Here is a 15864-nt window from a genome sequence, read left to right as displayed (position 1 = left end):
TGGAATGGATAGGATGAATTTTGACATCACTGCACCAGGAACAAAAGCGTTTCCATTTGAGTTTGTAAGTTTTTACAGTTGAGGGAGCTCTAGCTTTTGCTAATACTTCTCTGCATTCCACAGGGATGTCCATATTCACAAATTCAAAGTACTCAGGTTCCAAGCTGCTAAGTGTAGAGACGCAGGATCGGGATGGCAAATTTGACCGTGTTCCATGGTCAAGAGATTCGGAAGAGGACGAAGCATGATTGGGTCGCACTGAGACAGAAGCAGCAGCTCCGTGAACCATATTTGTCGAGGCCATCGGGGGGCTATTAAGATGAGCCGACAGGGTTCTCTCCTCATTTTCCGTAGGACCTTGGGGACTAGAGGTATCGGTGGAAAGGCGTAAGCATAAATTTTGGACCAGTTCATCAAAAAGGCATTCCCGCATGACTTTGGTTGGGGAAGCCAACTTGCGTAGAACTGGCATTTCCGGTTCAGGTAGGTTACGAAGAGATCCAGATTCGGGGGACCCCATAGCTGGAATATGCGATCCAGAATGGGTTGGTGTAATTCCCATTCGTGATTGGTCGTGGAGGATCTGCTTAGGGAATCCGCGAGTATGTTTGACGCTCCCGGAACATGGACTGCAGTGAGGGCGATGTGGTGTTGAATCGCCCAATTCCAAATCCTTTGGGTCTGAAGGGACAACAGAACGGACCTCGTGCCTCCTTGTTTGTTGATATAATGCATGCAGGTTGTGTTGTCCGTTCTGATCAATACCGTGCTTCCATAAATGATGCTTCGGAAAGCTTTCAGAGCCAGAAAGATGGCCAGTAATTCTAACAGGTTGATGTGTCTTGTCTTTTGATGAACAGACCACCTGCCTTTGACAGTAAGACCCTGCAGGTGAGCGCCCCAACCTTCGAGAGAGGCGTCGGTGGTGAGGGTGAATTGTGGAGAGTCCGCCAGAAAAGGACGCCCCGAGGAGACATGTTCTTCGTGAGTCCACCATAGAAGAGCCTTTCTGAGGCGAGGAGTAACTCTGACTAGGTCGTTGAAATTGCCGGAGACCTGAGCCCATTGCTTGTCCAGTTCTTCTTGGACAGGTCTCATCTTCAGGCGGCAGTGAGGGACTAGAGGAATGCAGGAGGACAACATCCCTAGGAATGACTTCAACTGTCGGACAGAAACGAACTCTTTTAGATGGATAGAGGCTGCTAGATTGCGAAGACGTTGTCGTTCGTGCGACACAAAAGCTTTCCCTAGAGTTGTATCCAGAATGGCTCCCAAGAACAGTCTGTTTTGAGCTGGGTGCAACTGAGATTTTTCCAAGTTCAGCGTGAGGCCCAGAGATTGGAACAGGGAGCTGCACACCCGGGTTTGTGTTGACGCTAGTTCGAAGGACTTTGCCTTCAGAAGGCAGTCGTCTAGGTAGGGAAAGATTTGGACTCCCTGAAGGCGAAGGTAAGCTGCCACCGGTGCAAGGACTTTTGTGAACACACGGGGAGCAGAACGAAGGCCGAACGGCAGGACTTTGAATTGAAAATCCCGTCCGGCCACCCTGAATCGGAGGAACTTTCTGTGTCTTGGCAAGATGGGAAGATGAAAGTAAGCATCTTATAGATCTAAGGTTGTCATGAAATCTCCGTGAGAGAGAAGAGGAAGGACCTCTTGTAGGTACAACATGCGAAAAGTTTGTGTCTTGATAAATTTGTTCAGGGCTCTCAAATCCAAAATGGGACGCCATTCTCCCGACTTCTTCTGAATAAGGAAAAACCTTGAGTAGAACCCCCTGCCCTTCTGTAGTTTTGGCACCACTTCGATCGCGCCCTTTCTCAATAAGATGTTTAGCTGAATCAAAAGCTCCTTCAAATGTGCAGGAGGGGGACCTCTTGGTGGAGTATTTGGAGGAATCTTTATGAATTCCAAAGCGTGTCCCCTGCGCACAAGATCGAGAACCCATCGATCTGTGGTGATTTGCGACCATTTGCAGAAGAAGCGGGAGATTCGACCTCCAAGTTTTGGAGGAGTCCGTGAGTGAGGGTAAGGAGAGTCATTGTTTCTTTGAGGAATCCTTTCCTCTGTAGGAAGATTTGCCTCTGTATTGCCTGTAATTGGAGGAATTTTGCTGCCGATACGATTGTTGGTTCTGCGAGGAGTAGCGGCCTTGTCCTTGCCTGTACTGGTTGGAATTGCCTCGAAAGGAAGAAGAGGAACCACGACCTCTTGCGCCTCGAAATGGCTGTTTTTTTAATTGTAAAGACCCTAGAGCACGAGCTGTGTCAGTGTCCTTTTTGATTGCTTGAAGGGCATCATCTATATGTTGGCCGAAAAGGGATTCGCCGTCGTAAGGCATGTCCAGGATCTTCGTTTGCACCTCTTGACGAAAGGACGTGGCCCGTAACCAGCCCTGACGCCTGAGGACTGCAGCGCCCGCCAAAAGACGGAAGCCAGAAGAGGACACATCGATGGCGCAATCTATAATCTCCGAAGAAATTCTCTCTCCCTCTTGGAGAATCTTCAAAGCCTCTGGTCTGGATGATTCGGGAATTAGATTGATCAAAGATGAAATGTCCGACCACATTTGGCGATCGTAGCGGCCTAAGATCGCCAAAGAATTGGCGGCGCGTACCGTTGCCGCCGCCATAGTGGAAATTTTTTTCCCTATACCATCCAGTCTGCGACCTTCGCGATCTGGAGGTGCCGACACAGGCGATGAAGGATTTCTGGATCGGCGTTGGGCTGCCTGAGTGATGATAGAATCAGGCTTCGTTTGCGAAGTCAAACAGGCAGGAGAATTTGGAGGAGCCTTGTATTGCTTGTCGATCCTAGGAAGGATGGCTGGAATCGAGTTAGGGGTTTGCATTATTTTAAGGCCCTCTTGCCATATGAAATCAATGATTGGAATGCAGCGGACCTGCTTTTGAGGTTGGTCCTTAAAGTCATATAAAAAACAATCTTCCTCTCTAGTCGTCATAGGGAGGTGAAATCTTGTAGCTGCTCTCTCCATGAGCAAATGGAAACCACCAATGTCAACTGGGGGAGAATCCAAAGGAGCGGGATCAGCGGGAGAAGGTGTTTGGATCTGATAGTTGTCCCAGTCAGAAAGGAGGGAAGCATCGTCCACCTCACCCTCCTCCTTGTCAGCGTCATCATCCTGGTCCTCGACAACATCCTCAAGCGTGAAAGGAGGAACCCCAAGAGATTGTTCACGAGTCACTGGCGTCGGTGTGACTACTGGTTCCGTATGAAACACAGATTGTTGAGGTGTTTGTGGTGTTGGAGTGGTATGCCCAGACCGTGGAAAACGGCGATTGTAATCATCAAGCATATACTGCAAATTGGAAATCCGGCTTAAAGGCAAATGTGCCATGGAAGGTTGCGGAACCGGATGCGTGTCATAAGAGGAGAGATCCTCTTGTCGCAAATCCTCCTCATCATCATCAGTGTCCTGACATTTAATCAAGAGCTCGGAAGGACTGCGAGCAGGCCGAAATCTGTCATCCTCATATTCATCACCACAAGGTCTGAAGAGGGATTTCTTGGTTGAAGACATCCTAGACTCAATCTCTGTGAAAAATGAGATGAAAAAACTGAGCAAGCTCAGGGAGACTCCCTTCACACGACGTGCGGTAGAAAATCTGAGAGCCTGAGTCTCTGGGGAGAGGGTTCTAGAGGGTGCGGACGCCTGATTGGCTGGATTTGACCTAGAACATAACGACAGTGATATGTTATAAAGGTGACAAGTTGTCTATCCATGAAAACTCTATGGTTTTTTCTTTCCTGTAGGCCTAATAGGCTTATGTTATTACTACATTGCTTTGTTATGTACCGTGGAACTCCCACTTCGACGACGGGGAATATTCAAGCATGTGAATCTATGAAAGACACCCCAATACTGGAGAATCAGACATATAAAGGGTTCCTCTCGTTTTTTCAGCTGTCACCACACCACTTTATTCAAATAGTGCGCTGTCAACTCTCAAGAATAGAACTTGCAAAGTAAGTCCGCTTAGTTGAATGTAAGTTCGGAATGTCTCTTTTAGTCTTTGACTGATGTTACACCTACTCGTACACCTTTTTCTACTCAGGTCATATTTTGCGGCAGATATCTACAGCATTTCACTAGAGGTAATTCAATTTTTAAACAAGGGTTTTGTATGCTCATAAGAGAAGACAGGGGTTCCCTGGCATATTGAAAAAGGCTTTATTATCTCCACAGGTCCTGATGAGAGCCCCTGGAAAGAAGGGATCTCGAAACGCGTATACCTAGTGAAGAGACCACAAGAATTCCTAAAACGCTTTTCTCAAAAAAAGAAACTAATATAGAGATTATCATGTTCAAAATCTCTCTGTGGTCCTAATAGAAAGATTTTTTTGTTTATGTTCCAACTAGATATTTAGGATATGTGTGCTTGTGAGATACTCAGGATATGTGAGGTTGTGAATGTATGAACGTATGGTAATGAATGTCACGGCACAATAGTATGTTTTATAATGAATGGTGTGGTAAAATTGTTCTAAAAATTACCATTAATTGATTATTTTTCAAAAATTCTTCTTGTTAAAAAGGAAGGTTAAAAAATTCAAAATAAATAAACTCTTTGATTAATTCAGAAAACTATGATCTTTGACACTTTTTGTTTCATTTCAAGATGTGCCTCCATGAAAGCAGTTGAGTTTTAAGACTTGGTACAGTACTAGCGTTTTTTTTGTTACATATTACTATTGGTCTATACACTAATTTCTTTCGAAATTTTCCTGCAAATTACTGTCTGTCTAAACAATCTCATACCTTAAAGGTAAAGGGAGGAATGATTGAAAATATTCTAAAAATAGAGCATCCACCTGTAACACCATTGTTGGATTTGCAGAGGACAATTTGTCTACAATTTTGCTGTAGCAGTCTTGCATCATTGCTTGGTCTTCATTTAAGCCACTGTTCAATTCATCCATGCTGCTTTCCTGAGAAGCTGGGGGACTTCCCACATCACAATCATCACCTTCCAGCATCTCGTCTCCTTGAATACTTCCAAGCAAGGTGGGTATTGCTGAGGAGAGTTTGTTTCCTAGATAAAAGATGAGAAAGTACCATTGTAGATTTCAGAATTTCAGAGAACGACAAGTTGAGAGCTACTCTGAGGAAATTACATGCCACAACTATTAAAAAGAAACAGGGACACACACAACTAGGAATATTTATAAAGTTGATACAAGTTTAATTCTGTGTAAAACAAATCTTCTACCCTACTGGACACGATTAATTATATTGGAAATATTTCCTATGTGCAACATATGCCAACTTAACTCAGTTAATTGACTTGCTTAAAGGACTTTTGTACCCAGCCATGTAATCTACCTCTTACCAATAAACTCTTGTAAATGAAATTGAACCATTAGAGAAGCAAAAAGTCTTTGTATATATTGTTATTTAGGTTTACTTTGCGCGTTTTTTTTACTGCCTCACTTGTCACCTGCGCCGCTCACCTTGCTTTTTCACGAGCACCCATGTGCAGGTTAAATATACATCAATTTTTATATAGTGCCATTATTGATTTTGTTCACCTTATTTCGAAAATAGACTGCTCTCTGCATTTGTTGCAATAACCCTTATTGAGTCCCTGTCTCGTCATTCTTGCAACTATTGTGTATGCTTTCTTAATTTGTCTTTTATCATTACCTGTTGAGACGTTGTCATTTGGTATACACTACTTCTAATTCCGGCACACACTCTATGGCTCCCTTGGCCAAGAGAGCCTGCACTTCTTGATGGGGCAAAGAGAGATGGTCCTGAGTCAGCCGGTCGAAAGTGGATGGAATGGGCTGTGTGGGTATCACAAAGGGGAGGGAGTACCCCCTTTGGACAATCTGTAGTACATAACGGTCTGATGTTACTGAAATCCAGTAGGGAAGGTGATTAAGTATCCTGCCACTGGGTGCCCATGATGGTCTGAGAGCGGACTAAAAGGACTTGGAGGCAGTGGTTTGCGAGATGGTGGTGGACTGACCTGAATGCCAGTCCACCTGTACCATGTGGTCACTGGAAACCACACACACTGCCACAAAATGGCTGGGAAGCCTGTGGGCATGGGTGTAGCTGGAGACCACTTCCGTAGTCATCGAAGGTGGATGAGGAGAGAGATAACCACAAGGACCTGGCTGTAGTCCTGCTGTCTCCGAGGCATGAGGGCACTGAATCCGCTTCCTCTCCAAATAGGCTAGAGCCACAAAAGAGCATGTCAATGAGGGAAACCTGAACATCTCCTGGAAAACAAGAGATTTTCAGCCAGGCGTTGCGCCGCAATGCAACAGACTATGAAGTCGCTCTGCCTAGCGAGTGAGTCGTGTCAAGTCCACAACTGATGGAGAATTTGCTGTATCTCTCCTGTTAGCAACCGCCTGGGAGAGTATGGCATGGGCCTCCTCCGAGTCCATAGGCAGCACTTGGGCGACCGAATCCCAAAGAGTATGGTAATAATGGCCCAATATGCATGCAGTGTTCACAGACTGGAGTGCAAGGCTGGTTGAAGAGAACATTCTCTTAATGAAGATGTCCAGCCTCTTTGATTCCCTATCCGCCTCTTGAGTTCCCTACCACTCCATTTATCAGGTGGAGTGGTAGGGAACTCGCCAGGGTGAATGCAGGTTGCAGGAGCCTTGGACAATCAAGCTCTCCGGGGGTCGGGTGCTGGGAAAGCTAACTGGTATCCTCCAAAGCGGGGCAATGGTGGAGGGCAATCGTCCTATTCACAGGATCCCACTGTAAGAAAGTGGCTCTGTATATACTGCATCAAAGTAAGGTTCAGTGTGCACAGAGTCCACAGAGGTTTGGCAGAGGCTAAAGTTAGATATAACCTTACTCTCTAAAGTGGTAGCTTGGTCGAGCAGTAAGGCAGCATCAGAGGACAGTGTAAAGCATTTGTTGTACACACTCAGTCAGCAAATGGTCTCACACACTCAATAACTGAACTATAGGCCAATGGTTTTGTATATAAAAATATATTTTTGTTTTATTTTAGAACCAACAATAGGTATCAAAATATACTTTCTCAGAATGAGATGCTTTAGTTAAATACTTTCAATAGGCAATAGACTTTTGAATGGAATAGTTACAGTTGTTGCAATAGGCAACACAATTCAAACACAATTATAACTGAGCTCAATGGGAGTTTTTAAGTAAATGCAATTATAGTTACTTTGCGTATGATTTTCTTACTCAGGGTTGGATCCTGGATTAAACCCTGGTGCATTTCCTGTAAACAGTTGAAGGAAATCGTTTGTTACACAGGCGATTTTTAAGAAATATTTGTAAGTTTCAAAAATCGGCAAAAACCAGGCAATGTTATCCTATGGAGGAAAATCAAGTTATCGGTAAGTACGGTTGTAATTACTTTTCAGGGTCAGTGCTGGGCAACAAGATCCAGCACTGGAATCTCTCCTGATAGCAGGTGACTAATTTCGTTTTCGTTGATCGGCTGATTTTTGGTGAATATTTTAAAGTTTCAAAAATCGACACTTAGAAGAATTTCCAAGTGAAACCAGTCAATGTTACCCTATGGAGGAAAAGTGAGTTATCGGCTTTTGGGTAAGTACTCGACTGGTAGAGTTAAGGTTCTGGGCATAGACTCAGGGGTCTCCCAGGGTCAGGTAGGTACAGTTGTCACACCCTCAGCGGCACAGGAGCAGCCGGGTACAGAGAGAGTAAGACCCAATGTTAGCCTATGGCAGACATGGGGCCTTTGGTGGATGGCTGCTAGCAGGCAGGCCACGTGGCTGTGGGAGCTGGGCTCCTGGTCACTCACTCAGGGCAAGTGGGGAAGAAAAATAGGACAGAGGTTGCACTCCCAGGGGCACTCGGGTGGGTGCAGGGTGTTTTTGAGTCGTCGGGCGCTCAATGGATTTCAATGGAGAAGCTCGAAGACGAACAAAGGCTGCAAGCTCGGGGACATAGATTCTTCAGGTGCAACCACCACTTCGAGAGGTAAGTTGGGAAGCTGTAGGTTAGGTAGGCACCCAGTAGCTGGGCACAGGGGGCCGCAGGGCGCCGCGTGCAGGGGTGTCTTTTCGTGTTGAGAAATCTTACCCTCAGCTGGTCGTAGTTGGAGGGGTCCCTGGTTCTGAGGCTGCAGGCGCCGTCAGGAGCGTCGAGGTGGGTCCTTGGGTCCTGGATTCTTGGTCAGTCGCCAGGGGGACGTCCTCGTGGTCTTTGTCCACTCCGGCACAGGCCAGGCTTGGCGGGTGCAGAGTGTGCAGGAGTCGCGGTTCCTGGTTGGCACCAGGGGCTTGTTACTTGCTTTGAGCAGAACTGCTCGTGGGAGTCCCAGTCTATTTTTAGAGTCACAAGGCAGTCAGGTCCTCCGAGGTTTTCGAGGTTGCTGACCACTGGAGACGCCAGGTTTTAGCAGGAGCAGGTTCGAGGGTCGACAGGCCTGTAGGGCTGGGGCCAAGTCAGTTGGTGTCTTCCTCTTGTTAGCCGCTGCACGGCAGGTCTTCTTTATTCTTGTTCTTCTTGCTTGCTTCCGATTCAGGATCTGAGGAAGGAAGGTTCAGGGTGCCCCTAAATACAAAATTTAGGGGCGTTACAGGTAGGTAGAGGTCAGGGACCAATGTGTCCCTTCCCTGGGGTTGGTACACCCTCTATTCTGCCACTCTCCAGTGGGAGGGGGGCAGAAGCCTAATCCGGATTGGGCAGGGCTCCCCATCCTCAAGATGGCGAGAGCCCGGAGTTATGCTTCACCTCGCCTCCCACACCTGAGGGGTGAGGTTGGCAGAGGCTGGCACACCACCTTTCCTCACTTGGGCTTTCCCGCTAGTCTTCCCGCCAGAGTGGGGGTCAGAACCGGTGGGGGCCAGTTGCTAAGTACAGCAAGTGCCCTGGAGAAGCTCACAAAGGCGGCATGCCTTTGAAGCTTCCCCTGCCCATCCTGGGGGAGGAGACCTAGCACCTCGCCCAGGATGTGCATTGTTGCAGGCCCAGGAGAGCGGATGGCTCTCTACCCAGGGTCCAGCAACATGCCTGCTGTGTGGCAGCCACTCAGACAGGACATGGATTGTGGGTTAGGTTCAGGGGGCAACTCTAAGTTGCCCTCTGTCGTGCATCTTACATTAAATCCCACACTGGCATCAGTGTGGGTTTAATGTGCATGAGAAGTTTGATACCAAACTTCTCAGTCTTCAGTGTAGCCATCATGGTGCTGTGGAGTTTGTGTTGACGACCTCCCAGCACCATGTACTCTTAATGGCAGCACTGCACTTACAGGGCCCAGGAATGGACCGGGGGCACTGTAGGGGTACAGGGCTCATGCACCTGTACCCTCACCACTGGTATAGGGCACCAAGCTAGAGGGGTGATTGATGTATGCCAGGGCAGTGGTTTGTGGGCATGGCACACAGGTATGTGTGCCATGTAGTCTTTGTTTGGCTCTGCATCCAGACACTCAGCCTGGAAAGGCAGTGTGTGTGTCAGGGTACAGGGCCTCTAAGGGTGGCACAATAAGTGCTGCAGCCCTTAGGGGCCTTCTCTGGTCACAAGGCCCTGGGTACCTATGGTACCATTTACCAGGGGCTGACATGTGGCCAGAGATGCTAATTGGGTTTAGGCTTCATGCAGTTTTAGGGAAGGAACACAGGCCCTGGGTACCTGATTGGCAGGAGCCCAGGGCACACTCAGTCAAAGTACATCAGCAATTCAGCAAAAAGTGGGGGCACACCATGCAAGAAAGATGGCACTTTCTCACACCCACATGCAGGTCTTGGGCCAGGCCAAAGTAGGACGTCCATAAGGGCTTCAATAAATGGGAGCAAAGGTTCTGAGGGGGGGGAAACACCCGGCTGAAGCACCTCCATAAAAACAGTTTTGAACTGCTACCAAAGGCAGGTTAAGGTCCAAGACCTCAACAGCCCTGCGCACCACCATAGCAAAGGAGGCTCCCTCCTCCTTAGCCACAGTAGGAGTGGAAACCAGGCCAGTGTCTGGAGAGATGTCTAACCCACTGGCATCACCCAGTTCCTCATACCAGTTGTTCTCCACAACTGGTCCTTACCCACAGGGGTCCATAGACCCCTCCTAAACGTCTTCTTCTCCAGGCCTATCCATTAAATAATGCACTGGCTCCTCTTCGGGGAGGATGTCCTCTGTCAGCACTGGACGCGGTGTCAGATGACACTGATCCTGCTCTGTGTCGTAGTCTGGTGTGATGATGATGATGGGGAATGCACACCTAGGGGGTGTCAGCGGTACTGCAGTGTGGGCTGAGGAAGGTCTCTGCGTTGCAGACGGCTCTGCTCTGGTTTCCCAGAGGGATTTTTGGGACCCTACTGGGCTGAGGGTGAACCCCCCCGGCATGGTTCCAGTAAGGGCCTGTCAGGAATCCCCTCCCGCACATGGATTCCCTCCCACGATGCCACTTCCGTGAACCGGGTGCGCTTGGAGGAGAGCGGACTACAACTCCCAGAATGCCCTCCGGCAACAGTGCCTTATGCAACTCAAGAGTTCTGGTTACATAACACCAAGGGTAACGCCTAGTTTTCGTGTTATGCAACTCAAGAGTCATGGTTATACAACACCGAGAGTACTACTTAAGGAGAAGATCACTGGGACTCGGCGTCGGATATTCTGATCTTTACCGGAGTACCTGGTTGAGGTACACGGACCCGTTGGAGAGTTGAGCGGTGGAAGGAACATTCTAAGGAGCGGAGGAGAGGTGCTGCGTGTGCTTCCTGCCCGTGTCCTGTCCCGTTCTGAGAGCCGTATTCAACGTCATTGGGCACAGGTACCGTTGGTAGAGCCGAAGCTCCCAACGGCCTGACAATTGGAGAAAACGAGGTGGGTGCGAGCCGAAGCTCCCCACCCTCGTTACTTGGGTAAACACACGCCTAGAGCTAAGACGCTATCCAGGAGGTGTTTCCGCGTCTTAGCCATCGACACTCGTAGGAGAACTGGGATAGGTAGAGCGGCTGCTCCCATCCATTCTCTGCACCACCTTGGGTATCATCACTTAAACCCAGATACAAGAGACGCACACTAGGAAGTGTTCCCAGCATCTTTGTGTTGTGGCAGTACTATGGGGGAAACTGGTAGAGCGGCTGTTCCCAGGTGGTAGAGAGCCCGGCCGGGTGACTCCCACGTGCCCCCCCCCCCGTAGATTCCACAACCTTGGAACTACCCTTCACAGCGGTCGAGTGGCATTGTCGGCCACTGCTTAGCACTGTGCCCTCCGTTGGAGCATACCGGGTCCGGTGTACATGCGGAGGACGGTTAGAAGAGCTGTGAATGGGTATCGTACTTTAACTGGTGATTCCAGTACCGGTATTCTTTGTTGTCTGTAGTTGTTTATCTGTTTGTTAAATCATCCTTAACCTCCATTTCTCTGGTCCGTCGTCTGTTTGTCCCAACCCAGAGAAAGCCAGGACGTTACAGGGCCCTACCAGCACCCATGTGGCCCGAAGTCGCTCAAGAGGGGTCAAACCGCATAAAAATGAGGTGCATGACCTAATAAAACTCCTTTAGCTGGGTGGGGATCGTTCCGGCAAAATCGGGGAAGCGTGGAGCAGAGCCAGGTTCAGACAGTGCCAACTCACAGACCCTGGGTTGCAGACGCTCCCTTGTCTCGTTGGATTACTTCAACGGACGCAGGGAAGTTGAAGTGTGTTTGAACGTCTTAGCCTTGTGGGACTTACCCGATGACTTTGAATGAGACAACACACTTCAAAAGGGGCTCCGAGAACGGTCGCAGGGCTTCCCACGCTACCACGACCTCGAGCGTCGTAATCAACCGTCGAGCGGCGATGAGCTTGAGGGATCGCTCCCTCAACGCCTTTGGGTTAATGGCAGGGCAGTCGCCAAACGCCTTGAAGTCATGCCCCAGCTCAAGGCACCACAAATACATCAAATGGGGGCTTATCACCAACATTAGCCTGTGACAGGCCCTGCATGGGGCTTCTTAGGTGACCAAAACAAAAAGGCAAAAAAATGCCAGTCAAAAAGAAACTGAGGAATAGCTCAATCCAGATTAGCGCTATCTGATGCAAAAAGGAAAGAACGGACGTCCGTGCACCGAGGTGAAACCTAAATAGGTACTAAACAAAACACCACCACCCACAGGTGCAGGGGTACCGCTTGAAAATCTTCCAGATCCAGTTTGATGCCTGGGGATAATCAAAGGTAAGGAATCTGCAACGAGAAGTCTCCATCAGATACACGGTTTCCTTTGAGGAAAACTATGTAGGGGCACAGTTTCCCCATAATTTAAGTCAAGACTAAATTAAGTTCCCATTGACGCAAACAAAGGGGGTTGGAGGATACATGTTCATCAAAAGCTTAAAAAAAAAGCTAAATATTCAGGCAGTTGAAAAAGGATGTCTGGTCTGGCATAAAGAGAAATGCATACAAGGCAGCTAAATGGTAAACGTCCTTTCGGACGAAGACGGAATCACGCTGTGCCAACACTGCGCCGGCAATAGAACAAACACAGCATTAGCACGCAGTCGTTGATTTACGGGGGCACATTGGTGGAATGGTGTTGGATTTTAAGTCAAACACATTTCCCCTAGTGTTGCGCAGATGGAATAGTAAATTAAACTATTCCAACATCCAGCACTCCCCTAAGGCAAGACGTTAAAACGACTTGCGTGCTGAACAAAGGTGTCCTAAAGATGCGCTCGTGCAAAAGACGGCATTCAGAATGGATGCAACCTAAAGGCATGCAGAATACCGTCATACATTCCAGCTAAATACCCAGTTGACAGTCCATATTGCACAACCCCTCTTAGCAAGAGAAAGTGTGCATTGCAGGACCTGAGACAGCTTGGCCCACAAAGGGTCAAGCCTCACTATGCTCAGGGACTGGGGGCACCTTTGGTCCTCTCCTCCACAGGCCAGGGGTAATGGCTGTAGAGGTGTCCTTAGGCGTCCGTTTTTTCTTACCAGGAGCAGTCGCAGTAGAGAGGGGTCTGAACAGAAACTGCAGGCGTCATCTAGGAGTCCATAGTAGGGAAACCAAAGGTGGACTTCGAATTTGGAGGGTCTGGGTACCACGTTGGCACCGTTGGCGCACTTCAGCTTCGACGAAGCAGCTCGGGTGCAGTGGTGCTTTACGGCGAAGGGTTTCTGTGGTCTTGGAGCCTCACAGCTCGGTCTTTGGTGCCTGCAGGATGCAGGGAAATAGTTCCACTGTGCCACAGGAGTTCTAAGTTCCTGGGTGAAGCACTGGTGGATATCCCAGGCTTTGGAGACAAAGCAGCTGCAGAACAAGTCAGATTTGGGTGCAACTGTTGAAGTCAGCAGGCAGTCAGACAAGGGTTGGGAAAAGTCATCTGCTAGATCCTCTGTTCTTGCTCTTTGTAACTACTCCCGTCCGTCTTCTTTCCTGTGGGCAGGATCCGATTCTCTGGATGCCAGGGGCTCCCCTAAATACTGAATTTAGGGGAGTGTAGGGTAGTAGCGAGTGGGCTACCTATCCTTGGAGTCACTATAGCCCCTATATGACCACATCCTGAGGGAAGTGAGCATAACCCTGTCCCAGAATTCTTAAGTTTGCCATCTTCGAGATGGACAACTCTAAAAAGGCATGTCCACTTCAGGTAGCCCAACTTAGGGGTGGTACTAGACCGAGGGTAGGCACGCATCCCTGACTAGCTCATTTTACCGCCTCTTCAGGTGCCAAAGGGCTCTGGACAAAGGCGGTCGGCTTCCTCGCCTGTGAGGGGAGCCAGACCCACATTGCAAAGGTGGTGGCTTCTGTGAAGCACCCCTGCCTTGGAATGCTCATTAGCAGGTCGTGTTGTGGGAGAGGGTGTGAGCATCCCCTTCCCAAGCGGACTTTATTCCTGACCACCTGAGAGCAAAGGCCCTCACCCTTGGGGGTCAGAAAATCATATCTGGAAGCAGGCTAGTAAGAACCAGTCAGTCAACACACCAGAGGCTGGTAGGTTTTCAGGGCCCCCCAAAGGTGCCTTTGTAGGCATGTATTAATAAATCCAACACTGGATTCAGTGTAGGTTCATTAATACGAGTCAGTGAGCATGTAGCTGGGGAACTCGTTTTCACTATTGTTCAGCACATGATCTCAATATGGCTTCCCTGTTCACTTGTACAGGCAGCAATAGGGCTGGCCAGCATGGGGGCATATCTGCTCATGCAGTTATGCTTCACATGTAGTATAGTGCACCCTGCATTAGGGTTGTAAGGCCTGCAGTATGGGTGGCTTACCTATACACCATGCAATGTCTGTTGGCATAGAGCCAGCCTACTGGCGGTGTGAGAGCTTTGAAGTTTTCTAATCCAGTCTGACGCCTGGAATCGTTCCACAAGTAAGGAATCTGCAAGTAGAAGTATCTATAAAAAGTACTCCAACTCAAGTAAAAATGCTTAAGTACTACACTGTTCCTCTGTAGATACTGCATCTTTTAAACATACCCACAGTATGCACAACCATTTGTTCTGATTTACAGCACACAATTGCCACACGTTAGGGGTATAGTTGTTTAGTCATTGGAGGGTCTAAGTGAGTGGAATAGTAGTGGATTTGCAGAGCAATTAGTCAAGAGACGCTGGGAAAAGAGTTTAGAACTCTTGCTCCTTGCACCAGCTTGTCTTTTAACACGTCATATTACTTAAGAGATCCTGAAATTAGAGCAAGTTGTACTTTGGTGGCTGTGTAAAAACAAATGCTCCCTTTTGCAATTTTCTTAAGCTATCTCTGGCTCTCGTAAACTAAGCAGCATTGGGCTTCAATCCCAAATGTCCTCTCACTTCACGTCTTCACTTGTATCATACTCAACAGCCACGTGACCCATTAATTTTCTTATGTGGCCACTGCTCCATTTTCCCTTGTTGACTTACTCATCTCTTGCTCCATCCACTATGGATATGGATAATTTAGTTCTACTCACATGAAATTGCCAGAGATGGACACAAATTTTACAGAGAATAGGATGTGGTTTTATGTAAATGTTTTGTGAAGTGCACTGTATTGAAGATTTTATGGATGAAAATGTTATTGGAACATGTAAATTCTAAGAAATCAAACTTGGCAAGAGTGGTTTGGCATTTTGAATACAGCACCTTCGAGATCTACCATATAAAATCTATCATGCAACGGATTCCAACAGAAAGCACTGATATAAACATCAGAGGCAATTTCAAAGTTGACCTAGTAGAGAACATCATATTGGCACAACAGTAAGAAGTGCCAGAAAAAACAGGAAAGGACATAAAAACGCATTAAACTAATAACTGACTGCAAACAGCGGTATCACTTGGTGGTCTCTGCCAAAGATAAGGGAGGAGGCTAGACCGATGGGGGATTTCATTTAAATATATTCAAAACAAATAATTGCACAAAAACAACCAAAGGTGTCTTCTGCATTCAAATTCAGACTTAACATGTAGGCTTTCATTGCCATATAAAATAAAGATCAACAGTAATAATAAAAATATTCAGTGTAATTTATTTTCACTACTTCACAAGAGCAATAGTGTTGTCTCATATGGAATATACTTACCAGAGGACTGGGATTCGCTGCTGAGTGATATCGTACCAACAATTGCTGGATACAAAATTAGATGGGGAGAATCATGAGCGACCCTGCACAACAAATTACAAATGCTTTGGCGAACATACACTTCAGGGTGATTTAGACGAGAGAAGAGCTGTGGGATAATACCTGGTGGAAAAAGAAGACAACTCATTATAAAGCACTGAGACACAATCGTTACAAGTAATCTGAAAGTTTGAAAGAATAAGATTTTACACAAAAGAAAAACTACATGACAACTGTGAGAAAGTGCCATCTTTCTTGCATGGTATGACCCCACTTTTTGCTAAATTACTGAATGTACTTCGATTGAGTGTACCCTGGGTTCCTGCCAATCAGGTG

The 15864-nt window shown here is 47.6% G+C and overlaps 1 protein-coding gene across 1 annotated transcript in view; it reads right to left on the bottom strand.

Moving 5' to 3' along the window:
• The window catches only part of SMG1 (SMG1 nonsense mediated mRNA decay associated PI3K related kinase), a 1471505-nt gene that overhangs the window by 561080 nt on the left and 894561 nt on the right, over positions 1 to 15864 (bottom strand). Inside the window, exons 36-37 of the mRNA XM_085628855.1 lie at positions 15490 to 15651; positions 4834 to 5054 (exon numbers count right to left, since the gene is read on the bottom strand). Coding sequence (XP_085484981.1) covers positions 4834 to 5054; positions 15490 to 15651 — 383 coding nt within the window. The remainder of the gene's footprint in view (positions 1 to 4833; positions 5055 to 15489; positions 15652 to 15864) is intronic.

This window comes from Triturus cristatus, chromosome 10, assembly GCF_964204655.1.
Source record: "Triturus cristatus chromosome 10, aTriCri1.1, whole genome shotgun sequence".
NCBI lineage: Eukaryota > Metazoa > Chordata > Amphibia > Caudata > Salamandridae > Triturus > Triturus cristatus.
Note: the sequence above shows the minus strand (reverse complement) of the source record. Positions and strands in the feature narration are given on the sequence as shown.